This window comes from Vidua chalybeata, chromosome 3, assembly GCF_026979565.1.
Source record: "Vidua chalybeata isolate OUT-0048 chromosome 3, bVidCha1 merged haplotype, whole genome shotgun sequence".
Taxonomy (NCBI): Eukaryota; Metazoa; Chordata; class Aves; order Passeriformes; family Viduidae; genus Vidua; species Vidua chalybeata.
Genome location: NC_071532.1, coordinates 106426668 through 106453378, shown reverse-complemented (window position 1 = coordinate 106453378; position 26711 = coordinate 106426668). Strand labels below are relative to the sequence as shown.

Below are 26711 nucleotides of genomic sequence, written 5' to 3'. Positions count from 1 at the left end.
AGGCCACAAAATCATTTCACTCATGCTCTGCCAACAGCGCTGCAGTACTGCTGAAGCTGAACTCCTGAGACTTGAGAGTGCAGCCCACACCCTGCTCACTCAGCCATTGGCTTGAACTGACAGAGCTCAAGGTTTTCCCACTTAATGGTCCAGCCCAGAGAGGGAAACACACCTCAGCAGGGTGTCTCACCATATTCAGACCCTAGCACATGTTCACTGCACCAAGCAATGCTGCTGTTCATAGCTGCTGGTGAACATACACAGTTGTAACATCACCATTACAGAAGTCCTTGAGAAAAGTAAGTTACAGGAAAGGTATATCTGAACTCCAGGTTACTCAACAGACAGGAAATAACAGCTAAACCCCTGAACTTGTCCACAACCCTCTGTATACAACCCCCTCCATGACAGAAATGTGTTTCTCATTCATACCTTCTTTGTACAGTAGTTTAAATATTGAGAGAATTGTTCTTGTCTCCTTTTCCACACTTCTTTCTCTGACTGGCTGTCAATTTGGTCCTTCATTTTCTGCATAAGTGGCTCTGAAACATTCTTAAGATATTTTTTGTACAGAAGCTCTGTCTTTCTCAGATCTAGGAAATCACTGTGCTTCAAGTATCTGTTCACCTCCTTAAGTAAGAAATGGAAAATAAAACCCATATAAACTATTGGTCAATGACAGTAAAGATTCCACATGTAAAGGTTTGCAGCTTGGCTGACCTGACTGTCACTGCTCCAAGGCATCTATTTTCCAGCCCTTTCTTCTGCTCCTCCCTCTCTCCACTTCCACCACTTATTTCCAAGCTTGCCCTTTCAAGAGCTCTGGAATTCAGACACTTAATTTTTGAAGCTGTGGTGCAAAATTGGCAGAAAATGACTCACTTTTTCCCATCAGGTTATTGAGCTGAAATCACTGCAGAGCAGGGGGCTACAAGCACCAGACTGTGCAAGACAGGCAGCAGAAGCACCTTCCCTGCAGCACTGGCAACCTGCTGGATCAGATCAGAGCAGCCCTCCTGCCCTTTGCTCAAAGCATCACTGTCACAAATTACCACACACACAGAACAAATATTAGTGCAAACAGGCAGTTTAAGTCACCTGGGATTCACAATTAGGGTTACTACTTCAGGCCTATCCAGAGTGGACTGAAAAGATCGGAAGCTTGTAACTCTAAATTAATTTTTCAAGAATACAGGCAATTAACATTTTCTCAGGAATCACTGTTTAGGAACTAAAAATACTGACATGCAGGAAGGCACACAGCAAATGAGAAAAGAGCACACTTCTTACCCTCACAAAATTTTCTCTGTCCAAGATGCACTGAGCAGAAGCAATGATGTCTCGGTTTTGATCAGGTGCTGCCTAACAAAACATGAAAAAAGCCCACATGAGGTGAAAAGAGGACTTAGAGCAGGAGTTAGATTTACTTTTGAATTCAAAATTACTACCAGTGTCATGATTAAAGGCACATTATACCACAACCCAGCACATTATACCACAATCCTTACAAGATTTGCTCTGAACAGTTGGGTTAAGTACCAACAAAAAAGCATTGGAAGAACTGGAAGGAGAATTGGAATGTACATGCTCAGGACTCTTTGGCTGCTCCTCACCATGACCAAACACCACTTCCTCCTTGCCAGTGTTTCTCACCTGTGCCAAACATGTGGCTTTTTAATTCCTGCACTCCAGACAAGGAGTACAGGCAATGCAGACCAAATCTATCATTTGGGGATGGAATGCATTTTATGCATAGGCTGGAATATTAGCCTACTACTCCCTGTGCTTAATATTGATTTTTAATTCCAATTGACAGTGTAATTTTCAGCCATGTCTGCCTTGGCCCTGCTGACCAGCTCCACACTCCTAAAGGTTAATTACATTGAAAGGAACAGGACATCAGAGCAAGCAAGGAAGACACAATAAGTATTAAAAAAATCCACCAAAACAAATGAGAAAGAGGAAACCTAAATTTCTGGCATGTTTTGAGACACTTACATCCTACTATTTGAAATGACTGGTATGTTGTACTATGCCTGATGAATTTACTTCACATAGTCACAGGTCCTTTCTAAAGTTAGTACTGTAACAGCAGCACAAAGACATGGCCATCATTCCAGCTAAGAACCATCAATGGTGAACAGGAGAAGAGTTTTCCTTCAGGATGATACATATGTGAAAAATCCTTAAAACCAAAGGAGATGGGTGTCCTTTGACTGAAGGACTGAAGTCCCATCTCCCTGGAAAAGGGCAGGCTCAGGGGCAGCCTCATCACAGTACTACTTACAGGGCAGCTACAAAGAGGATGGAGGCTCTCACTTCACCAGAAGCCACAGCAAGAAGACAAGGGATAAGAGGTACAAGTTGCATTGGCAGAGGTTTCATCTCAATGTAAGAAATAAATTTTTACAGTGAGATCAATCATTCACTGAACAACCTCCCCAGAGATGTGGTGGAGTCCCCATCACTGAAGGTTTTCAAGGTGCAATTGGAGAGGGAGCTGGATACCTCATCTGGTGTCTCTTTCCCATGAAAGGCTGGGCCAGATGATCTTCCAAGGTCCCTTCCAGCCTGGGCTATTCCATAAACCTGTGATTCTAACTAGTCACAAGCTTGTTTCAGGTTTTATGGGAAACTTTTCCACACACTAAACTGCAAGTAATTTAATAAAGCTAGATCAAAAAAATGCAAGAGCTCAATAAAACCCATTCAATCTGTTGCTATATTTAGAATTCTTTGTTCCTTTTCTCCATGACAAACATCTCTCAGATTTTACTGAACTTTGAAAATAACAATTTTTCATTATTCCCTTCATAACTTCTATTTAATTCCTCCACTCGCACCTTCACAGAACAGAAGCCCTTCCTTCTGTGCTAGCCAATATTTTCCTTCACAAAATGTCTGCTGCAATCAAAATTATTGGCTGTGCCACTCTGCTGGTGCTGAGGAGAACCTCTGGATAAATGTAAAGAAAGGAAAAGGTTTGTATTAAAGGGCAAACTGCATTACAAAGATCAGGTTCTAATCCAGGTTCCACAATCAAGGCACAAACTGGGATGGAATGGTAAGAAGTAATACAACTGCAACATCCATTTCTGAGTGTGCTGTGGAGGGACAGACTAAGCACAAAGCTCCTGCTCAGGGCTCACAGATGAGTTCAGGCACATGCCAGGGATGGAAGTCTGGGAGCACAGACAGATCAGAAAACACTGTCAGGATTTCAGTGGGATTGGGTGGCCAGTTCCAACACAGGACCCAGTTACACACCTGGGCTCCCAATTACAGATATTGCTCTGTGTTGTTCACAGTAGAACCTACAGCTGAAGGAATGCTGGGGGTTACTCACCCTCCAAGGCTCCTGCTGCTTGGGTTTTCTCACAGGTTTCCCATTTGCAAATCTCTGTAGCCAGGGACCTTCTGAGCTATTCACACTACCCATGGCTGGATTAGTCTGGGAAAAACATTAAAACCATCAAAACCCATAAAAAACTATTGTATTAACAGCAAAATCTAAATTTTCTTACAATTCCCACTGACCAGTGAAACAGATCTCTAAAGGACTTCTAACTGCTGATACCTGCAGCATTTTCCTGTCACAGTAAGTAAAACACAGATGAAGTATCAGGTTTACAGTCAGATACTGCCTCTGGTGGAACCATCTGGCCTCATCTCCACACACCATGGATGGTATATTTTGTTTCAAAGAACAGTGATTGACAAACTATTTGAAAATGCCTGTCAGCTTTGGAAACATTTCTGAGTTATCAAATTTCGCCTCCAGACTATTACTTCTTTCCTTTGTGCCTTTTTCAATCAGATAAAATCCCTTTCAAGTAACTGCCACATCCCACTATGGCTACATTTTATTGGTTTTTAAAGTGAGTTCTACCAGATGAAGCTTATGCTGAAGTGCTAACTCAGCTCCAGTCAGAAAATTTCCATCTTGTCTCTTGTATGTGCATCAGTATATCTGGATTGATTTATAACAGAGACAGTGGAACCACAAAATGCCCTTTACAGGAACCTCCATTTAAACCCACATTTATTTCAGATTCAGTAGAGACACATTGCTTCCAGGAAACAATGGATTCACAACATTACTTAGGTAAAGAATAGAAAAAAATAAAAGCTTATTTCTGCGGAGATACTGACCCCAAGTCTTCAGACAGATCTTTCAGTTATTTAAAAAAAAAAATCTGATATTCAATTATTTTTTGCAACATCCAGTTATAAGAATCCAGTGAAGACTCTCAGGTATTCATAGAAGATAGAAGGCAACTCTTTTTGGTAGAAGACAACACTTAAGAGTTTATTCTGTCCAATCCAGCACTTTAGTGACAGTATCTGACTCCCAGCTTACCTCTCTGGAGTACAGATTCAAATTTCTTACCATCAATTCAAGGTAAAGTCTGTAATTTACATCTTTGTTTCATTTTATATTCCCTGCTCTTGTACACTGACAAAAACATCTGCTGGGATATTCCTGCATCCTCACAGCAATGTTTTCCTGTCTTTTCTGACTGAAAGAGTCAGAAATCACAGGAAAGCATATGTTGGAAGGGACTTCAGGAAGTCACCTGGTCCTGTTGCCTTTTTTCCAACCTGGAAATGAAACTCAAGATAATTGTAGTAAGGAGGTAAGATAAAAGGGGATCTTTATTTGAAGGCCTTCAGAGGCAGTTATGGACAGATGTCCACACAAGCCCACCCCCTCCCAGGGGTGAGTACATTTTTATAGGTTTTAGGAAATTAGCATAATTGATAAAAAACACCAATTAGGAGGACAAGTGGTGATGCAATTCCCCCCCAGGTCAAGCCCCTTCTCTGGAGCCCCCCCTTCAGCACTAGCTGTACTTTGTCCATGAGAATATATCCCAAAGAGTTGTTTTCAGCCTTGGCTCCCAGGAAGAACCCAGATAGGATAAGGGGTCTTGTACCTCCAAATACCTTGGAATTTGTTTTATCTTTCTGCTTAGGGAAAGGCCATGGAAAAGTACTGCAAAAACTAGTTACTAATGCAATAGGTGGCAGAGTTATAAATATATGTGTGAAGAACACAGAGAACATAGAAAAGAAAGAAAAGGTAAAACTCAAATGGCATCAGTCTCAGTGCCAGCTTGAAGAAAAGCAAATCTCACAGAACCAATTTTTGATACAAAATTAACAGGCAAACAGCATGGGCTGAAAAGATTTGGATACCTGACATGCTATATAGATTTGCCATTAGAAAAATCCAACATCTTCCTATGAGCAATATATCCTCCCTACATGCACAGGTGCCACAGGCTCCTGTGTCATGCCACCATTTACAGATTTCTTTCAACTCCAAGCAGTCCATCCACCTCACAAAGAGAGACTGAGCACAAAGCAGAGGAGGTGCTTGACCTCCTCAGTGAATTGGGACCCCAGGGGAGATAAAACAGAGCAAATAAAGAGAATGTTCCTCTGCAGCAATCTGCCTTCAGGAATTCACAAGTGGTAATGACTCTAGCTGCAGATTTCCTCCACTCCCCACCAATCTTCATAACTCAAGCTTCTACTGAATCTTAATCCTTTCTTTTTCTGCTTTTTTTTTGGACTCCGGGTGGGAGATGCCAACCCTCCTCTCCACAAAGGCAGGGCTCACTGATATGAGACAGCAGCTGTTTTGCAGGTCTTGAAACTACAGATTTAATCACAGGCTTAGACAGAAATAGAGTAAAGGATTTCCAGAATCTGAGTGGATGAAACAAGCATTTAGTCAATCTAGCAGTTGCAGTCTGAAGATGCCAAATCCCATGAGCAGGTTGACTGTTCTATATCAAGACATTTTTTTCACTGTGCCAAATCCCTGGAAGTGTCCAAGGCCAGGCTGAATGGAGCTTGGAGCAACCTGGTTTAGTGGAAGGTGTCCCTGCCCATGGCAGGGAGCTGGAAGTAGATGATCTTTAAGGTCCTTTCCAATCCAAACCATTCTGTGATGACTAAACCTGAGAATAACCTAAAAATCCTTGCTAGATAAACATGCATCCTTCAGTGCTGTCAGCAGTGTAGCTCTGTATCAGTAAGTTTTTAAGACAGGTTTCTCTTATTTCCTCAGTAAAACAAGGTTCTTCCCCAAACACCCATCCGCTAAAATTCACACCCTCTGTGCCCAAACACAAGACTTTGCAGCAGTTTTGAGAAAACACATTTTAATAACTCTATGACAAATACAAGCACCCTCACATACGCCTCAGTCCTCTCAAAATCCCGTTCAGCCCTGTAGGCTCACGTGTCACTGCACGGATGTCAGCCTGCACAAGCACAGCCGGCTGCCTTTACTGGTGGCTTGGTCCCCTCGCATTGCCTCAGGTGCAGGGGCAGAGAACGGTAAGAGAACCAGTCTCTAGTGCGAGCAGGACAGCTCTGCCAACAGAACCTTTTACACTGTGTATGCTGAGCTAACAGGTAACGCGTGCATGCCCGGAGGGTCCTGGCCTGGCCCTGCACTTCAGAGGCAGCGAAAAGATAAAGGCCGCGAAAGGGAAAGGCTGAGACCCGGCTTGCCCCTCACCCTGCCCGATCGTGAGGCGGATCCCGCAGGCACCAGGAAAGAGGAGGCGGCCTGCAAAGATCCAGACCTACCACCCCTGTGCCGGGGTCCCTCTCTGGGGCGGTGAACACAGCCCCAGGAACTGCCAAGGGCAGCGGCACCGGGCTACAATAGAAGCCAAAGCCGCCCCGCACGGCCCCGCCCCGCTAAGGGAAAATGGCGGCGCCCCGCGCCTTAGTCGCACCTCACACCAATCGCACCGCCTCTCCGTGAACGAAAAAAAAATAGTCCCTCACCCATCACCCACAGCCTCTCGGGATGAGGAGGTGCCGCCCGTGGGGACAGGGACCCGGCTTCCCGCGGGGAAAGGGCACAGAAACCTGTGGGGACAACGCTGCAGCAGCCCTGATCTGCTCCCAAAGACAGACGGGGCGGAAGCGCGGCGGAATCCCTCCGCCCCCGGATCCCTCCGCTCCGGCCGTGCAGCGTCCCACACTGCCATGGCAACTCCAATGTACGCCTCCCGCCGGCAAGGCTTCCCACCAATCAGAGAGGGGAGCGCGCGGTGAGCGAGCCAATCAGGAGCGAGGACGGCTCTCCCGAGCCGAGTAGAGCCGAATGAGGCCGAGCCGAGCCGAGCCGGCGCAGTTGGGCTCCCTCGTTTATTATCCGAAGTTCATTAAATCGTATTACAAGATTTCACACATCCTCCTGCAGTGCTGACCATGGCACCAAATTTGAAACTGCAATCAGCCAGAGATGCCATCAGATAAGAGAAATGTGAGGACTTTTTTCCCCAGCAGTGCTGTACTGACACACAGAAATCAAAATAACTGTGTGCCATATAGACGGGGTGTTTCCTCGAGCCCTTTACACTTTATTTTTTAAATGTATTATTAGTATTGATTTGTCAGCGCCCCAGGCAAGACAAGACCCTTGTGGTCAGCCGCCTGCCATTGCCCTGGAATGGGATTCCCCTGCCCAGCCCGCTGTGCCCAGCGTGCATTCATTAACCTGGCCAGGGACTTGTGACAGCAGTGTGTCAGAGTCAAATCCCTTATATCAGTCTGGAAAGATCCTAGATCCCCCATACTCTTAAGTCTCCATGGTATTAATTTTGTCATTTTTACCCACTGCCATAGTCTGCCAGCACCCTTGAAGGACTCAGGCTTTATTAACACTTTATTAACAAATACACTGTTCACAGAAGACTGTCACGGAGTCGGGGCAGAGACTGTCACTGACAGTGCACTGACTGCAAGAACAAGTTTGAAGGGATACACAGGCTCTGATCATCAGTGAAAGTTTGTGATAATCAGTGTGTACAGAGTAGGGATCCTCCCCAACAGGTGTGCCCATGGAGGAAAGGCCAGGATCAGCCCGTCAATCAATCCCAGAAGTTATGTGGAGCCTTTCCTAACTTGTCCCCCTCTTAACTCACTGTTAGACTATTTCTTTACACTCAGGTGAAGCTTGAGCGACTCTAGTGAAACATACTTTTGTTCACAATTGGTGCAAAATTCCCTCACTTTGCTCTCAAAGATATAGTTAATAAAATAGAGAGCTCAGGATGTGCTCAGGAAGGGTTGGTCACACTTTGGAGGTGGGTAACTTTGGGATGGAGGTGTGTCACATCATTACAATGAGAGCACAAAGAGTGGGGTTCATCTGAGGAGAGTGATTTCCCCACAGCTCCTCCATCCTGTGCTTGGCAGCTGCTGTGTGGTTTGTCAGCTATGAGGTACCACCGAGTTCCCATTCCTGCAGGGATCACAACAGAGCCTGGCCTCGGGGTCTCCATCCTGCTCCACCTTCCATTTCATCCCTCCTTAGCATCTGCTTCAGGCTGCAGGGGTGTTGCATGGGGGACTACCATGGAATGAATTCTGTGCTTGCCAATCACATTCCCTCCTGGAAATAGCAACTGCATTTTACCCTAAAATTTCCTAATGTTACAGCTTCTGTTGGAATGTGACTATAACTTTAGCCTCAACATTTTCCCCCAGATGTCTCTAATTTTCCCCCATTTTCCCACCTAATCAACCCCATGACTGTAGTCACTCAAGCTTCCCAATATCCAAATGAAGTTCAAGAGTGTTTCATGCATTTGTATTTGCATGGATTATCTGATGTTTGTAGGGGTGGTCAATAGGCTAACTGCCTCATAATAATACAAACTTTAATATATCAAGACAAAAAGCAAAAGTTCCATCCAAGAGTTTCCAGGTCCATCCACAAAATAAATCAAATGCTAAAAGGTTTGTTTGGACAGCCTCCACAAGCACTTCAGCCTTAGTTAACCATATTTTCCCCAGAGGCCAGATGGAGGCTTTTGCTGTGGAACATTCCTTTATTATTCCATCAATAGATGTAAATTTAGTTTTATGGCAACTGGGTATGATTCGAAAAAATATTTGCTGTTTTCTTTGTAATCACTAACACTTGAGCCCCTGCAGAAATTAAAAATTAAACCATAACTTTTTGAGGACCAACTTTGAGGAATATTATTTGAAGGTTTGAGGCATTTACTTGTGAGCCACTTACTGCTAATACCCACTGGGCAGGGTGGCTCATTGCCCTCCCCAGGAATGTGGTGGGTTTGCCATGGATTGTGTCAAATCCTGTCTTGATGTGGAAGGCACATGCTCTTTCTGATGCAAAAATTTTTCCTAAGTTTGTTTTTCCTCATTCCTGCTATTTTTCCTCACTGTAGTTAAAGACTGAACCAACTTATGGATGTCATCCCTGGAGGCACCAAGTAGCCAGCACTTAGGTACTCCCAACTCTCAGGCCTGGTGCCACAGGTCACCCTGTTCTTTATGGAATTTGGGCCTCTCATTAGACCTTTCATTAAATCTGGACCGTGGAATGTTAAGCTGGTGGGCTCGTCATGCACAGTCCCTGTAACTCACCAGTCTTTGCACAAACTCCTACGAGGAGGTTACAGGGCTTTGCTGGCCTGGAGCTCGACCATGACTGGTGTTTGTGTTATCCAGAGCACGAGCAGCTTGCAAGTGGTCTTGGACCGTGGCAGCAAAAATCTTAAAGAGTATCTGAGAGGCTTCAGATGAGAGGAGTTAACTGGGCTGGGTCCATGGGAGCCTGCATGGGAGATTTCCTTCTGGGGTCTCTGTCATACACGGCCTGTATGCAGGCTGCCTTCTGCACTGAGGCTGCTGAGTCAGAGCTGCCCACAGTCAGAATTACCAGCGGGTCTCCTCAGTCCTGAGGCTCGGCACCGCCTGCCCAGAGTGCAGCCCGTGCAGTTCAGGAGTAATCGTGATCTCCTGGTGGGATACTGAGGGATACTCCTGGTCTGCAACAGCCTCGAGCTTCCTCTTCATTCAACAAAATCCTGTTGCCTCTGTGAGGAACACTCACCACACACACTCAGCTTCAGGTTCTTCCTCTCACCTGGACTATTTTTCCTGCAGTTGTACTAATTCCTCTGGCGACCAGAGGTTTCTGTGTGTGGGAGTGCAATTTCATTGTCAGTACCAGTCTTGGTCTGACCTAATGGTCTCAAAGAGACCAGGTTAGAGTCAGGATCAGAGGTCTCCACAATTTCAACATCATTACCAGCACACCCAATGTCCCCATCACAAGTCTCAAGGTCTATACAATGTGCCAGCTTCTGGAGCCATCTATCCGAAACAGGAGCCTGTTTTTCCAGCACCTGTTTCTCTCCGTGTTCAGCTGCAGAAACAGAGTTTAAGGTGGCCAACGATGGTTTTAAGGTGGCCAACCTCGGTTTTAAGATGGTTATTCTGAATCACTAGTTGATCAACTTGGATTCCCAATTTTCCTCCTGTCTCCCTCTCAAACGCTAAGGATGACTTTAATACCTCATTTTCTGATTTCAACACAGTATATTCTAGATGCAAAATTGGTTTGGAAACAAGGGTGTCCTTAGATTCTTCCAGTGCATGAGAAAATCATGCTCCTAAAACTGCACAAACAATATCTTTACCTCTTACCACTTTAGATTTTTCTCATCCTTATATTGTTCAATTTATTCCATGACTTTCTCTTCATCTTTCCAAAACTTTTGAGCCTGCTCCTTCCCAGCCTGGGAAGGGGCACATTTGTGTTTTCACAGCAGCCTATCCATGGCAATCCTACTGACACTGCCAATTTTCTGTCATGTAAAGGTGGGAGGAGGGTTTCCTCGAGCCTTTTATATTTGATCGGTCTGTCAGCACCCCAGGAAAGATGATAGCCTTGTGCCTGACCCACCTGCCAGTGCCCCAGAACAGGGATCCCGCTGCACAGACCAGTGTGCTGGAGGGTGGGTCGATTAACCTTCAGAGTCTAAGTCCCCATTTCAATTTAGAAAGAGAGGCCCCTCCTGGATTCCCCCTGCTCCTAGTCAGTGTGTTATCAGATTTGTCAAGTATGCTACCTGTGCCAGAGCCCTCAAAGGACTCACAGTAACAGTTTATGGAATAACACAGTCTATAAATATAACAGAAAATTGTGACAGGTTGAGGTTTGAGGATTGACAGTGATAGTAGACTGCAAAAACATATTCAAAGCAACACACAGATAATCCCTAACAAAAGCTGTCTCGAGATAATCAGTCAGTAAATGGAGAACATGGTTCTTACCCAACAGATGTGCCTGCAGAGAAGACAACGGGTTCAATTCCATGACTGACCCCAGAAGTTACAATGGAGACTTCCCCATCTTCTCCCCATTCTTTACGTTTAGGTGGAGCTTGAGTGATTCCAGTCATACAGCAAGGGGTGGTTGTACATTGGTGGGGGTAACTTTGGGATGGAAATATGTTACAGCATTTCATCTCAGCTAACCTTGGGATGGAGATGTGCTCAGTGTTACAGCTGAGGAGAGTAATTAGATAGCAGCAAGATGTCTTCTTCTAGCTCCCTTAGTTTGTTGCAAATTATGCAACTTTTTTTTTTTTTTTTTCTTTAATATAACTTTAGTCAGGGGTTTGTTTTGTTCACCTTTGTCTAGAGGGGAATTGGAAGTTTCTGTTCAAAAGACACTGTTCACAAAGTAAAGCCAGATGAGCTTAAAATCTAGACTGGGAGTAGCCAGAAGATACAGAGGAGATAAATGAGCATTAAAGAATATCACCTCCTAGGGAGGTTGGAGACACGTGGTCTGGGATAAGATTGATAAGAGAACCAAAGAATGACCTCCTAATTAATAACAAACGTGAAAGAATCAATAACCAATACAATATCAAACACTAAGAATTGTGTAATTTAAGACCAATGAACATTAATTTATTTGGGGTTTGTATGTATAAATATGTGAAAAGTCTAGTAAAGAACAATGTGTGATGGATGATTTTCACTGTACAACCCACACATGTGTGAATGAAATAATTTCTACCACACATCCTGGCCAAAATAACATCCTGGCCAGAAAAAAGTAATGCCTCGATTCTCCAACACTGAAAAGATGTTGGAGAGTTTCTGTTTTCCCCATAGTTTTAGTGATAATGTGACTATAACTTTAGCCTCAAGGTACTTCTCAGTTTTCTTTAATTTCCCCCCAGTCATTTTCCCACACTGTGCTGGAACTGATTATTTATTTAAAAAGAAAATAATTTTTGGTTTGGGTAAAGCCCAGCCCAGGAAAAAACCCTCAGCTCCCTCCTTCTGCTCTGATCTAATGGTTGTATCAAGTTTTATCTCATTTCTTAGTGTTTTCACTGTGGACTGTTTCCTCAGCAAGATGAAATTCAGAAATACTTTACACTATAAAATTGTAACTGGACTTCTATGGCCTTTCTGGGAAAGAGGACCATTTTCCTGCTGGTTAATTCTTGTGCCTTTGTTGTTGTTGTTGCTGCTGCTGTTATTTTGCTTATCTGAGGCCTTACATTTCTTCTGCTGAAACTCCTGCATTTCACATGGAGGAAAGTATGTTTTCCAATATGAAGGGGAGGGGGAATGAACATTTATACATCTATCTTTTTACAGAACAGAATGAAAATGAACCAACTTCAGGCTTTGCTGAGTGACAGCCTTGCACAACTTTGGCTTTAATGTGAAAGATCAAGAGCTTCCTGGGAAGTGACAGCAGAGGTGGAAACTCTGTGAAATCAGAGCACAAAGCAGAAATAATGGTAGGGAGCACAGCGCTCTACTAAATCCAGTTGTTCTCTCAGCCTCAGAGCCCAGTGCTGGGGTACAGCTCAGCCGACTTGCAAGGTGATTGCTAATTTCACATCTTTGATTTTTTTGGAACAAAGATTCCATTTAAGTGGCATTTTGAAGGAGTCCTTTTTAACCACTTTGTGCTCAGTGATCCTGACAGTAAAGCAGATGGATGTAGGTCCATTCTCTGGCCCTGAGACCTGCTGGAATGGATTGTGCTGTGCCCATGCTATAACCCCAAAGCTGTGGCTGAACCAGGATGCCTGTTAGGACCATAGATCTAGATTCAATACCAGGAGTTGATATAGAAGTATTTTCTGCCTAATTCTGGAGAAACAATGACAGTGAAACAAGCTGTAGTTGCTGAGTTACACTGATGCAGCACATGAAACAAGCCCATTCTTCTATCCAATGACAGCTCTGTCTGTGCCCAGAATCACAGAACCACAGAATCATTTAGGCTGGAAAAGACCTAAAGATCATGGAGTCCAGCCATTAACCCAGCACTGCCAAGCCCACCACTAAGCCATGTCCGTCAGTGCCACATTTACACATCTGTTAAGTATCTCCAGGGATGCTGACCCTGAGCAGTCTGTTCCAGTGTTTCACAACCCTTTTGGTGAAGAAATTGTTCCTAAAATCCAATCTGAACCTTCACTTATGCAACTTGAGGTCATCTCATCTTGTTCTATCACTTGTAACTTGAGAGAAGAGCCCAACCCCCACCTGGCTTCACCCTCCTGTCAGCTGTACAGAGAGAGAAAGTTCCTCCCTGAGCCTCCTTTTCTCCAGGCTGAGCCCCCCCAGCTCCCTCAGCTGCTCCTCCTCAGACCTGTGCTCCAGACCCTTCCCCAGCTCCGTTCCCTTCCCTGGACACGCTCCAGCGCCTCAATGTCCTTCCTGAACTGAGGGGCCCAGAACTGAGCACAGCCCTGGAGGTGACCTCAGCAGTGCCCAGCACAGGGGAAGTCACTGCCCTGGTCCTGCTGGCCACACCATGGCTGGTACAGCCCAGGTGCCTTTGGCCTTCTTGCCCACCTTCTTCAGCACACCTCGGTCATGTTCAGCCGCTGACAACAGCATCCCCAGGTACTTCTCCACTTTCCACCCACTCTGGCCCCATCCTGTGGCACTGCAGGGCTTATTGTGGCCCAGGTGCAGGACCCAGCACTTGGCTTTGTTGAACTTCAAACAACTGACCTTGGCCCTCCAGCCTGTCTAGATCCCTCTGCACAGCATTCCCACTCTCCAGCAGATCAACACTCAAGCCCAAATTGGTGCTGTTTGGGAACCTACTGAGGGTGGACTTGGTCCCCTCATTCAAACCATCAATAAAGACATTAAACAGGGCTGGTCCCAGTGCTGAGCCTTAGAGAATGAGATTTATTAAATCTAACAGCAAGGCCTTCCCCTATATCATATTTGATGTGAGCTTTTTTTTTTTTTTTTCCTGCTACAGGAGGAAGGCAGAAAGTGTAAAGCTGAAAGGTTGCAAAAAATGCCAACACTTTCAAAATCCTGTAACAATATCCACTCATTATTTGTTCTTGCAAATAGTCACATTGTTCAAAACTGGCCACTGTTCCTAGCAAAGACTAATGCTAGGTTTTTCCAGGGCCAGATTTGCAGTACTTCTTTGGAGTTTACTCTTGCTGTCCTGGATGATTTATTTGTGGGAAAAAAAAAAAAAACAACTTTTCTTTGCATGTTATAAGATATTTCTGAAAATTATTTAAAGTGCTGCTTAGTGTTTATTCTTGAGAGCAGAAAATACCTCACAAATATAGGTATTTTTAATTTTGAGATAGAAACAGTACTGTCGTCATTTGAGTAGAGTACAGTGCAAGGGGGATTTGTACTTGAAAAAAAGCATCTCTGTTGCAGCAATTGTGTATATGACTGTATATCACTTTTATGTCCTTGTGTTATTATGGCAGACTACTTTAGAGAGAAAGATTACTGAATCAACAGAAAACTTTGACTTCATCAACCTCAAGAGTGCTCATTAGGAAATAAAGTATAGAAGTTCAAAACTTTAAAAAAACTGCTGCTTTACCACATTCCAGCTGCTGACCTCCCTTCTGTTTTTCAAAAACAATTGTGGGCTTGCTGCTCATAAAAGGACTGCCCTCTAAGTTTCTTAACTGAATTGAAAGTGATGTCTTCAATATTTGGTTTAAGATGCTCTGCTTTATCTTTCTAGCGCTGTATTTTAGCCTGCTTCCAGATAACATAGTTACTAATCTCACTACACAAAGTTCTCTAATGGCATTACAGCTATGCAGGGGCCACAGACCCAAGAGACAAAGGAAATTGCTACATTAACACATTTTCAGACTGTCCTGTACATCCTTGAATAATAAAACATATTTTTATCATGTGAACTTGCATTGTCAATTACTGTAATTGAAAGTTATTTTAAACTGCAGTGGATTGCAAAGTTCTCCAGGGACAGTGGAGGAGGGACAATGTCAGTACCAGCACTGAATCAGGCTGTGTGTACTATAGACAAGGCTTCATGATCTTTTCATCTTCAGAAACACATCAATTATTAGCTCTTCAAGTCACGTGAGAACAAAAGAATTTTTACCTATACTTGATTCTAAATTTGTTCCATTTCAAAGAAGAGTTTAAAAGCCTGAATCCAAAAATCTCATTATTACAGGAAAAAAAATCCACAGAAAAATCCCGCACATATGAGTTACCATTTTTAAACAGTCTGAAGTGTCAGTTTGATTTCCTGACAGCTCAAACACTCAAGAGCTATTGTTTAAGACACAGAGATAGGCATAATCTGATCCTTCTGCAAAGCTCAAGGAGATATCACCAGCCTTTTAGAACAGTACTGATTCTAATTCCAAACCATCTGGTAGAAACACACGGGGTTTAAGGATGTGAACCAGCGAGCTCTGAACGCCACTGCTCCCCAGGAGCGGAGCCCAGGGCAGCCTCCCCCACGGGTTCATGGCATCAGGGCTGGCACAGTTCTACACCCTCAGAGCCAGTGGAGTAAATCGAGTCTGAGACACTGAGAATTCTGAAATGACAGCATTTGCACAGCTGGAGCACACCCCATCACACACACTGGCACAGCCATGGGCACTAGGCCAAGCTTCCCTGTGTGTTGGGGCAGTGGCCAATCTCTGCCGCAAGGCCAAGTGGGAAAACTGATTTCCCTGTGCCAAGCCAGGGAATAATCCAGGTCGTTTGCAGAAATAATGGTGAGCTGTGCTAATATTTCTAACTCCTCATATCTGTTGCTCCAAAGTAGAACAACCTCGCCCTGTTCTCCCCCTTGGCCTGCAGGGGAGTAGCCGAGTGGAAGGGAGAAGAGCTGGGAGAGGAGGAGCTGGGATCGGACTCTGTTCCCGAGGATAGGCTGGGTTTGTTCCGGGGCACAGACTGTCCGTCCTTCTTTACAGGAAAAAGGTGAGCTCGGGAGTGGGCTCAGGAGCCACACAGCTTCTTAAAATTGTTGTTTTCAGCCACTGCTGACAGATCCGACAACTTGAAATGGTTGGACGCTTGTATCTCAGTTTCTGCAGTTTTCTGCGCATTTGAGAGTAATGTAAATATTCAGATCCTCTTGGTTTTTTGGTTTTGTTTTGGTTTTGGGGGTTTTTTAAAACACTTTTGTTGGCCTGCTTCTAGCAACAAAGACAATATTTTATAAAAAAGCAGGTTAATGAACTCTGATGAAAGAGGGGAAAAAGCTTCATTTTACATCTTATTTTTAACTGACTAAATTTGGACCCAGTTGAGACTGCAGAAACAATTGTTACTGCATGGCATCAGGTGGGCTTCCCATTTAATTCTTTTGCTGATGCAGACAAATTTTGTGGGACTGGATTAAATTGTTAATAACAATGACTAGACAGCCAGCCTCAGAAACAAAAGCCTTTAAATTGCATTTTATACAAATAATTGGAAATGCTTATTCACCATAAAATAGCCATAGAGCACCACCCTGTGGGGATTGACATCCCTGGGGTTTCAAGCTGTTTATCACTCTGCATTTGCAGTCTTGCCACAAATAGTTAGGTATGCACTTAGCTTTTCCTGTGCAAAAGTCAGTCATTTTTACAGAGGACAGATAGGGTGGTCTGTCACACAGTGCGGGTTACTTGGAGAGGCTCTGGCTGCAGCCCATCCTGTGCTGCACTCAGTGCAGTACCAGCTCTCAGGAAGTAACACAGCTGTATCTGTTGTGATTGCCTCTCCTTCTCATCTTCTTCCACCCAGGACCAAGGGAGCAGAAAGGACTGTTCCTCATTTGATTTTATCAGGCAGGAGAAGGCTTGACAGCTCAGCCCATCTCAGCATCTGCTGGTGCCAAAAGGATCCCAGGAGCAGTATCTGAGGAGGTAGCTGGAAGACTCCTGCAGCAGTGAGAGCCTGTACCACAGCAAATCAGGCACACAGCAATCACCTCCTGAGGCAAGGGAAATAAATATGAATTTTTAAAGCCATTTGTTATCTTTCATTACTGAGATTTTCTCCACTGCACATACCTGCATTCGTGCAATGTTTTTTCAGTTTGGTTTTGTTTGGTTTCTTTTTTAGAGAAAATGTTTGCAGCCTATTTTGATTGCCCAGGAGGCCCAGAAAATCTCTATATGAAAGAAGTGATGAAACCAAATCCAGGAGAAGAAGAAGTTCTTATGAAGGTCTCTGCCAGTGCTCTGAATAGGGCCGATTTACTCCAGGTACGTGTATGTTAAGCAGATTTATGCACCTAACAACAACACAGATTTTTCAAGCCCCTCTGTGAAGTCTTGACAGATCTGATGAGCTAAAAGAGTTTGAAACTGGTGAGCATTTGAATGGAAGAGTTCATAGGGCTGAAAGAAGAGATATCTGTTGATTTAGCAGATAAATGTTTTTATTTGAGTTAGTGCAGTGCTGGGCTGGTATGGAAAGGCAACTGCCTTTCAACAAAACATGTAAAACCAAAGCTCCAGTCTTTTTAGATCTTAGACCCTTTTCTGGACATTTGAGAGGAAAAGGAAATGTTGCAATGGCACAGTTCCAGTGGGAGAAAATTTATTCAAATTCACATTCAAATTATTTCTTTGAGCTGCAAGCCATGCTCTGCAAATGGAGACTATAGTATCTCCAGAGCAGGGATTAGCCTGGAGAGAGGGAACTCACAAATATTTCAATTTATTCTGACTTAGGAAGAATAACACTTAGGAAGCAAAAGTGTTTCCAGAGGCTAGAAGATCTTCAAATTACTGCAACACATGCACAGGGCAAAATCAGGATTAAACAAATAGGAATTTAGGCTGGAGACGTGAATGAAATATTGCAAGTCATTGATGGTTTTGCCTTCTCTTTTTTTTTTTTTTTTTTTTTAATTTTAGAGGAGAGGGAAGTACCCTCCCCCCAAAGGAGCAAGTGACATTTTAGGCCTGGAAGCAGCTGGGAGCGTGGCTGGGCTGGGTCCCGGCTGCTCGGGCCGGTGGCAGATCGGCGATGCAGTGATGGCTCTGCTCCCCGGGGGAGGCCAGGCACAATACGTGACAGTGCCCGAAGGCCTCCTGATGCCAATTCCCAAAGATATGACTTTTATTCAGGCTGCAGCCATTCCTGAAGCCTGGCTAACAGCATTTCAGCTGCTCCATTTTGTAGGTGAGAGGTGCATTTGCCCATTTACCCCACTAAAACAGCTCATCTTCCTTTCTGTTACAAAATCCTCTCCTTGTTGTCTCTATTTGAATGTTGTTTGCCTTCAAAGAACCTTTTCTCTGTCACTTTGTTCTTGTGGGTCGGAATCCAGTATGCCAGACACAAATCCTTGAATCTTGACCTCTCCCCAGTGCCAACCTACCCTGCTCATTATGTATTTACAAGGAAGTGTATTTACAAGGAAGGATATAGAAAGATGGTCAGTTTCTTTTTGTCTGTATTTCTCAGTTTGAATCACTGAATGGTTTGGGTTGAAAAGGAACTAGGTGATCTAGTTCCACTCCCTTGCCATGGACAGGAACACTTCCATTAAGCCTAAACCCTGAAATTATTCCCACCTTTTCCAGACACCTCCAAACACATCTTACTTCTAAGGATCTGGCTTCACTGCATGCATGACCATACCAAGAACTTTATCACTAGTTGCTTGTGAATCTGCAGTAAGCAACGTCTTCTACTTTTGTTTAAAAGAGATATTATTTGTAGATAAAATCCACTCTGAGCTTAATTTTAAAAATACACTGCCAAGGTAACAAACAATAGCACTTCCCAAGGTTTTCCTCCAGTGAGAAATATCCTTCTTCTACACTCTTCAGCAGCAGCATCTAAGAGATCCAATAAGGAACAAAAGTTCCAAACATAACTTCCTTGCAGATTTGCTTCAAGCAGTGCTGTTTCCTGGGGATCAGTGGAAGCCTACTTGGTGCCTCACTTGCAGAAGCAAGTGGTGAAACACAAATGAATGCAACCAATAGCTGGTAAAATGATTGGCAGGACTGGTCTTTAATGGTTACCCAGAATTTCTGCTATTTCTCCATTGCTGAGTGCATGACTTCTCAGTATGAACATCCTCCAAGTGTGTTTTCTACTGATGGTATAAAAGGACCGTGACTGCCCTCACTTAAACATCTTGATGCCCAGAACTGCACATAGCCAAGACAAAGTCTTCCACTGAAGCTGGTAAAATGACATCCTGTCAGCACACTGCAACCTCTGCTCCTTCTGGATTTCTCTCTTTTATGAAGGCTGTGAAGTTGTCCAATTGTCCAAAGTCCAATCAAGGGCATCTCTTTCAACCACCTCTTCGCTATCTTCCAGACTTCATATTTTAATTCAAAGGTGATGCCCAAAGGGTGACCACTTTCCTTCTGCCCTCCTCCAGGTAAAGTACAAGAGGGTGAGAGAGTGTTGATCCATGCTGGAGCCAGCGGGGTTGGCATGGCAGCCATTCAGCTGGTGAGACTGGCAAAGGCTATTCCCATTGTGACAGCAGGAACTCAGGAGAAACTGGAAGCAACAGCAAAAGCTGGAGCAGCTGCAGGGTTCAACTACAAGAATGAAGACTTCAGTGAAAAGGTCTTGGAGTTCACCCAAGGTAAAAACCTCTCTGTGAAAGTGCGAATGAACCTCCCAACATGTGGAAACACACTCAGTTTCAGCTGTCACCTAGTGAGGGAGCAGACTGTAGTGACCCTGGAGGCACAACCTGACATCCTGCTCTGCCCAGAATGGGCCTTTCCTTAGTTTAACTGTGCTGTTTTCTGCATGAGGTCTCTCTGGCTGTGTTAATTTGGGGCATAAATATTGCACCCTGTTATTGCTGCCTCCCCAAGGAACTGTGGGACCAATTCCTTGCATTTTGGTGTTTGAATCATTACAGAACACGGCATGGCCTGGGTTGGAAAGGACTTTAAAGATCATCCTGTTCCAACCCTCTGCCACAGGCAGGGAAACCCCAGCTTGCCCTGAGCCCCATCCAACCTGCCTAGAACATTTCCAGGGGTGGGGAACCTACAGCTTCTCTGGGAAACCTGTGCCAGTGCCACTTAATTCTTAAACTGTTAGAAAAATGTCGTTTTTCTAAGCATTTTGGGTGGCTTATTCCTGAGTTTGCTTATGGCTAACTGATGATTATTCTTCTGTGCCTGGTTCTGTAATTCTTTACCAATCACTGTGCCAGTTCCTAATTTCAGTAGAAAGATTTAAATAAGAATTGTAGGGTCAATTCTGTACCTATAAATAACAAGGTTTTAGTCTTGCTTGAAATTATCATACCCTTAATGCAGCTTGACGTCATTGCTGAAATCTCTTCTGTTTCTACTTGAGGTTCTGGAGTAGATATCATTTTAGATTGTGTTGGGGCCTCATACTGGGAGAAGAATCTCAACTGTCTGAGTACTGATGGCCGGTGGATTATTTATGGACTGCTCAGTGGAGGTGATGTCCATGGGGATTTGCTGGCAAGGCTGATTTCCAAAAGAGCCAGCATCCACACGAGCCTGTTACGGTCCCGAGCCAAGGAGGCAAGTAGTGGCTATCAGCAGTGTATGCAGTTTGATCTTAACATTTATGATAGTTTTGAGAGCTTTCTTTTAAAACCAGTGTTAGACACATTCTTGTCAAAAAAGCCCCACCTTGAACTGTTACTACATACTTAGGAAAATGTCACAAAATTAGGTTGTAATGGGTTTTTTTGGGTTTGTTTGTTTGGTTGGTTGGTTGGTTTTTTTTTTTTTTTTTTCTATTTTTATCAAATTCCTCCTTGAATGAGAGGAATGACACCCAGGACTTCTTCATGTGCTTCATGGATACTATCATTTAGATATTTGGCCCTAGAAGAAATAAAACTCCAGTGAATGAGCAACTTGATCAAGTCTGAGGAGGGAAAAATAAAAATCTCTATTAGGTCACTTCAAAGTAGAAACCAAGACCATGTGGATGCCCAGTTACCAAAGAAAACTCATTTCATGTGGAATATTCTCAGATGTGACAGTAAAAGACCCGCAGTGCAGAGCCCTAAGGTGGATTCTGTGTGTGCTTTAAGACAGAATATTTACAAGACCTTTATCAGTTTGATTTAAATGGTTCTGCACAGAGCTCACACCACTTGCTTTGGGGAATTTTGTTCAATTATGACATAATAAATCTAAAAGCTTTCTTCTTGTTTATAATTTAGACCTGTCAGGTGTTTTTATCTCCGTTTCACTGTGAGAATGTCAGAAGGTGTCTCCTTGAGGGCGGTGTACATTTTATACGCCGTGCTGTGAGACACCTCGGTGAGTGAAGAGACTGGAAATAATTTTGCACGTGTTTTTTCCCCAGTACAAGGAGCGGCTGGTGAGAGCCTTCACAGAGGAGGTGCTGCCCCATTTTTCCGGAGGGGCTTCCCCGCGTCTGCAGCCCGTCGTGGACAGCGTTTACCCGCTGCACGCCATCGCTGAGGCACACAGGGCTATGGAGGAAAACAAGAACATCGGCAAAATCGTCATCGAAATTCCCGTTTGCGTCAAGAAAGGGCCGCCGCAGTAGCTGCTCTGGGACAGTCACTGCGGGAGCTGCACTGCGGCCACACTGCTCCACACCGGGACCGATTCATGTGCGTGGCGAGGATGGGGAAAGGATAAGGAGGAAGCGTTTATTAAAGAGGTTCACATCGCAATTCCGGCACTCAAGCTCGAACGTGTGGGGCGGGGCCGGGCCGGGCCGGGCCTGAGGCGCGGGGGGCGGGGCCGGGGCGGGGAACGGCACTTAAATAGGGGGCGGGGCCAAGGGTCACGTGCGGGGCTGGCCCGGCTCGCGCGCTGCCGCTTCCCCCGCGGTGCACGCCGGGATAGGTCCGGTTCCGTGAAGGGAGCGCGCGGTGCCTGCTGGGATAGATCCGGGTGTCCCGCCCATCGCTCCCGGTCCCCGCCGCTGTCCCCGCTCCGGGCCCGGTTCTTACCGCTGTCCCCGCTCCGGGCTCCTTTCCCGCCCGTGTTTCTGTCCCAGGCCGCGGCCCCCCCTTACCGCCCGCCGGCATGGCGATGCAAGCAGCCAAACGAGCCAACGTGAGTGCGCTGCCCTGTCCCATCCCTGCCGGGCTGGGCTCCGCCTTCGTCCCGCTGCCGGCACGCCGCTGCTCTGACGGGAGCGCGGCAGGGCGGTGGAACTGGGTGATGTTCAAGGCTTCTTCCAGCCCCGGCCATTCCGTGTTTCTGTGATTCCATGGTTTTGCGCGTAGGCTGCTGGGTTTAAGGTTTGCAGTACGTGCCGTGGGACTAACACACCGCCTCTTCTTCCCCCATCAGATACGGCTCCCTCCGGAGGTCAACCGGATCCTGTACATCAGGAACCTGCCGTACAAAATCACGGCCGAGGAGATGTACGACATTTTTGGGAAGTACGGGCCCATCCGGCAGATCAGAGTGTGAGTATTTCCAGTTTCTTTGGACAGTGGAGGGCTTCACGTGCTCCAGTGGCAGCTGGGTTTCACAGGTGGAAAGATTCAATGCCTTGGAGCCCCGAGTGCCAGAGGGGGAGTGTGATGATGCTCTTAACACGCTAATTTGTTAGAAAATTATTGTACTGGGAGGTGCAGAGAATGAACTTAAATTTGAAATTAACTTGAGGAAGTTGATACAATATGAGAGACTTGTTTGCTTAAGTAAATTTCAAATACAATTGAAGTTTTACCTTGACTTGGGGTGAAAATAAGAAAGGCAGAAGCTGAGCACAAACAGTTTTCCTGTTTCATGAGTATCTGCTAACCAGTGGGAAAACAGGGATGTTGCTGTTGCTGGATCTGTTCACTAGAAACAAATGCCAGCAGCAAGCCCTGAGTGGCAGAGACAGGATGTCCTCAGGCCATACCGTGTCTGGGTAGTGGAGGTGTGACTGTGCCTTTGGTTCTAAAATGTGTGGAGATTGTACAAGTCTGCGGCAATTCTGATGTTCTTCTCCTGGTTAGTTCAAATGCTGAGGACCTGAGCTTTGGCCATCATAGGAGGGTTTGTGTTGGAAGGGACCTTAAAGACCATTTCATTCCAACCCCCTGCAGTGGGCAGGGACACCTTCCAGCTGACCAGGTGCTCTGGGCTCCATCCAACCTGGCCATGAACACTTCTAGGGATGGAGCATCCACAGCTTCCCTGGGTAACTTGTTTGATTGATTGTTGTGTAAAGTGAGTTTTACAGAGTTGCCCTCAGTAAGCAAAGGACACCAAGGGGACACGTGCTGCTGGTGCCATGCTGGGATGTGACACCTGACAGACCCTTCTCAAGCAAGGAAGGGCAGTGGATGTGACTGGAGAAGTGGCTGAGGGAACAAGGGGCAGTGTAAGCAATGCCTGGCTAAATAGGTGGAATTCTTTGCTAATGAGCATAAAGGGGAGCCAGTACTTAAGTTTTCTGAAAACACATGGGCTGGAACAGCATGACAGTGGGACACAGAATTAGGACATATCAGGGGCTTTCTGCTGGGGTGATGCACTGGTGTGTGCTTTCAGCAGTTTGTTCAGTACTACTAATTCATGTCATTTCCCACAGAAATCCCAGCATTGTCAGTGCCAGGGCATAACGTGTAAGCCCCTTTGTAAAGGCTTTTGTGCTTTGTGCAGTGTTTATCCCGTTCTCCTCCTCCTTTTGCACAGATCCCAGTGTGGATATGTGTGATACCTTGTGTCCCCAGGAGTTCTCAGAAGCACCTTAAGGAAGTTGTTCTGACTGTGAAGCCTCTATCACTGTCTGTTAGCCAAGACTTCTGGGATCTCTGCAGCCCCTCTGGGCTCATTGCTGTTACGTGCCCAGATGTGTGTCCCATTCCTCAGGCAAAGGACATGGAATTGGTGCTCCTGTGGGTGATGGCTGTGCCTCAGCAGTGGGCTTGCACCAGCGGGGCTGTTCTGCCTCTTAAATCGACTTTGTGATATGCCAGGAGCTCTGTTGCATCCTAGGGACACATCTGATACAGACAGCCACTAACTGACAGCCAAGTCTTGCAATATTAAATAAAAGCTAAATGCTTTAATAAAGATTTAAATTATTTCGAGACACAACAATGGTAGCCCTGACAAAAGCTTCAACAACCTAATTGTTCTTGAGAGGTGCATTTCCCTTATGGAGCAAAATAGAGCAGATTTTCCTGTTGTGTCTGGCTCTGAACTGTTTGGTGTGGAAAACAGGGATGTAGTTTAATACCTAGAAAAAATAACAAATTGTTTTTTAGTGATGTTGCTCATCTAATCTCAGTCAGTGTTAAATAAATAAACTATTTCTTGTTCATTTTATTTGGCCTTGATTCTGCCCTTGCTGTGCAGTGGGAATACCCCTGAGACCAGAGGAACAGCCTACGTGGTCTATGAGGACATCTTCGATGCCAAGAACGCCTGTGACCACCTGTCGGGGTTCAACGTGTGCAACAGATACCTCGTGGTTCTGTACTACAACGCCAACAGGGTACGAGCACTGGGCTGGGGGAGTCACCTCTGAGCAGAGCTGTCACAAAGAAACAACCCCAGCATCAGTTTGTAGAGACCGTTGCTTGGGCATTTTAAGAAATAAAATCCAAACTGTTAGAGGGAGTGAATGGGATACATAGTCAGAGTTTCATATTTACTTGGTGATTTGTGTGCAAAAAAAGTAACTTTGGACAAAGGGTGGGAAAAACATGTTTGTGGGGAGTGTACTCTGGAGAAGAGGATGCAGCGGCCCTACAATTGCACAGCTGCAGCAGGAGGTGAGATCTTGTTTATGGGTAAAAGGTCTCCAGTTCTCTATGTCCTCCCTGTCACCAACGGCATCCATGGCCCTGTGACATTCTCCAAGGACAAGAATGAAACAATGGTCTGTGGGTGATGGTGGTGGAGTTCACAGTGATGCTTGTTGCAGATACTGGGAAATAACTTGTCATGACATGAGAGATTTCTTTTGTCTTCTTACATCTTTTATTTTCCTAATTACAGGCATTCCAAAAGATGGACACAAAGAAGAAAGAAGAACAGCTTAAGCTTCTCAAGGAAAAATATGGAATTAACACAGACCCACCAAAATAAACTGATCCATTTTGGAAAACTGTTTTCAAGCCCTGTCGTCGAGTTCTTGGCCTAAACATAGGAATTCTTAACAAAGTGTAATTTTTTTCTCTTATAAATCTGATAAGCTGCAATATGAGTTTTTATATCTTCAGATTAGGATTAAATAAATGTAGAACACAGGGAAATTTGCTTTAAGATTAAATCCCTCAAGGTGACATGGCTTTTCTGTGCTGGCTTCTCTGGTAAAGGCTGCAGTGACCTGTTTCTAGCAGGAGCTTTCAAGAAGGGACTGAGCGGGTTCCGTGTTTGACTGAACAAAGCAAGCCCAAGCCCGTGTTTGTAACAAAGTTTCTTTCACAAACTGTAGAAGATGAACTGCTTTCAAAAGGATCCAGCTGATAAGGGGACTCCAGTCCAAGTACCTTGTTCCCAGTGATGGTACCAGCTCTGATAAGCTGCAGTGAAACAACCCAGCTCTCACACTACAAAAAAAACCAAAAATACAAAACAAAAAAAAAAGTGTATGGGGGCTTTGTTTTGTGTCCCAGGTTTGGACTGAGGAGTTGGTATGAATTGAAGAACACATGACCAAAATGAGACAGTAGAGGAAGGTTTTCATTTTGATACCTGTAGTGTGATTGTTTTCTACTTGGCAGCATTGAACTGTAGCACATTTTCCGAACATACAGTTTTAGGTGTAGCATGTGGTGGAGGAAAAACAAATTTACATTTTTTTGGCTTTTTTTTCAGTACTCATGTCCTTTGTATAAAAATGAGTGTGATCCAGGGTGTGCATAGCCAGTATCTTTTGGAAGTGATAAAAATAACCTCTGCCTGTGTTCTGAACCAGCTGGAAGTTGTGTGAATGTGGATAGCATCGTACCTTGGGAGGATTTATTTGCATGGATGTGGTGGTCCACTCCCTGACCAGACAACTTCCAGCCAGTGCAAAACCAGGGCAGATAACAACACACTTTGCCTGGAATTTGTCATTCAGTTTTGTTTTTCAGTGCATTGTACTGTCATAGAGGAATGCTTCCATTTTCTGAAATTACTTTTTTGTTGGAATTTGTCACTTCAGGAACAATGCTGTGTCCATTTGGTGAAAAAATAAATGTCTGCATATTTTGCTTTTTTTCATCAAGGCTGGCTTCAAGGCTTCAAGCTGTGCTCCTCCTGCCTGTAACCTGTTAGATGGGTGTTGTTCATCACCCCAGTGTTTGATGTAGGCAGGAGCTGCAGCACATCCGTCCCTGTGGGTACAGGGATATCCGTGTGTGTGACAGGAGGGTGCCCAGCTGTGGGAACAGTGCCCACATCTCACCTGGAGGAGATCCCTGGCAGCTGCCCTGTGCTGGACACCTCGTTTGGCAGCTGGAAGGAGCTCACAGCAATACTCACATTTACTATCTGAAACCAATGAGAAACTAAACGCTCGTCATTTTACACTAAATGGTCCTATTTTCTTCATTCCTCAAATAAACTATTACAAATTAATAAATCAGATGGTACAAAGAAAAGTTCAGTAATGGCTCGTGAAGAGTGAGCTCCAAGGCAGCTCAGGGAAAGCAGCCACCATGGCTGAGG

The 26711-nt window shown here is 44.9% G+C and overlaps 3 protein-coding genes across 11 annotated transcripts in view; 2 read left to right on the top strand and 1 right to left on the bottom strand.

The window, feature by feature from the left end:
* Positions 1–7082, bottom strand: part of FAM228B (family with sequence similarity 228 member B) — a 34672-nt gene extending 27590 nt beyond the window's left edge. The window contains exons 1-4 of one of the 6 annotated variants that reach the window (XR_008430212.1): positions 6811–7076; positions 3347–3451; positions 1291–1362; positions 433–630 (exon numbers count right to left, since the gene is read on the bottom strand). Coding sequence is in view for 5 of the 6 variants with exons in the window: in XM_053939348.1 (XP_053795323.1) it covers positions 433–630; positions 1291–1362; positions 3347–3439 (363 nt within the window). In the remaining variant the exon portion in view is untranslated. Of the gene's footprint in view, positions 1–432; positions 631–1290; positions 1363–3346; positions 3452–6758 lie in introns of all 6 variants that reach the window. The other 5 variants (XM_053939348.1, XM_053939349.1, XM_053939347.1 and 2 more) reach the window with 5 other exon arrangements.
* Positions 7083–7155: 73 nt separating this feature from the next.
* On the top strand, positions 7156–21772 carry TP53I3 (tumor protein p53 inducible protein 3). 4 transcript variants are annotated; one of them, XM_053939336.1, is made up of 8 exons: positions 7156–7294; positions 15952–16074; positions 16888–17082; positions 17209–17351; positions 18009–18276; positions 19496–19708; positions 20440–20636; positions 21436–21772. In XM_053939336.1, exons 4-8 carry the CDS (start codon positions 17214–17216, stop codon positions 21640–21642), a joined length of 1023 nt encoding a protein of 340 aa, XP_053795311.1. In that variant the 5' UTR covers positions 7156–7294; positions 15952–16074; positions 16888–17082; positions 17209–17213; the 3' UTR covers positions 21643–21772. The 4 variants fall into 4 exon arrangements, with proteins under 4 accessions (XP_053795311.1, XP_053795313.1, XP_053795309.1 ...); XM_053939338.1 differs by lacking the exons at positions 7156–7294; positions 15952–16074 and adding an exon at positions 15820–15866; XM_053939334.1 differs by lacking the exon at positions 7156–7294 and having other exon boundaries at positions 15840–16074.
* A 158-nt stretch (positions 21773–21930) lies between these two features.
* On the top strand, positions 21931–26268 carry SF3B6 (splicing factor 3b subunit 6). The gene is made up of 4 exons (XM_053939351.1): positions 21931–22160; positions 22401–22519; positions 24408–24546; positions 25053–26268. Exons 1-4 carry the CDS (start codon positions 22131–22133, stop codon positions 25140–25142), a joined length of 378 nt encoding a protein of 125 aa, XP_053795326.1. The 5' UTR covers positions 21931–22130; the 3' UTR covers positions 25143–26268.
* Positions 26269–26711: the final 443 nt, after the last annotated feature.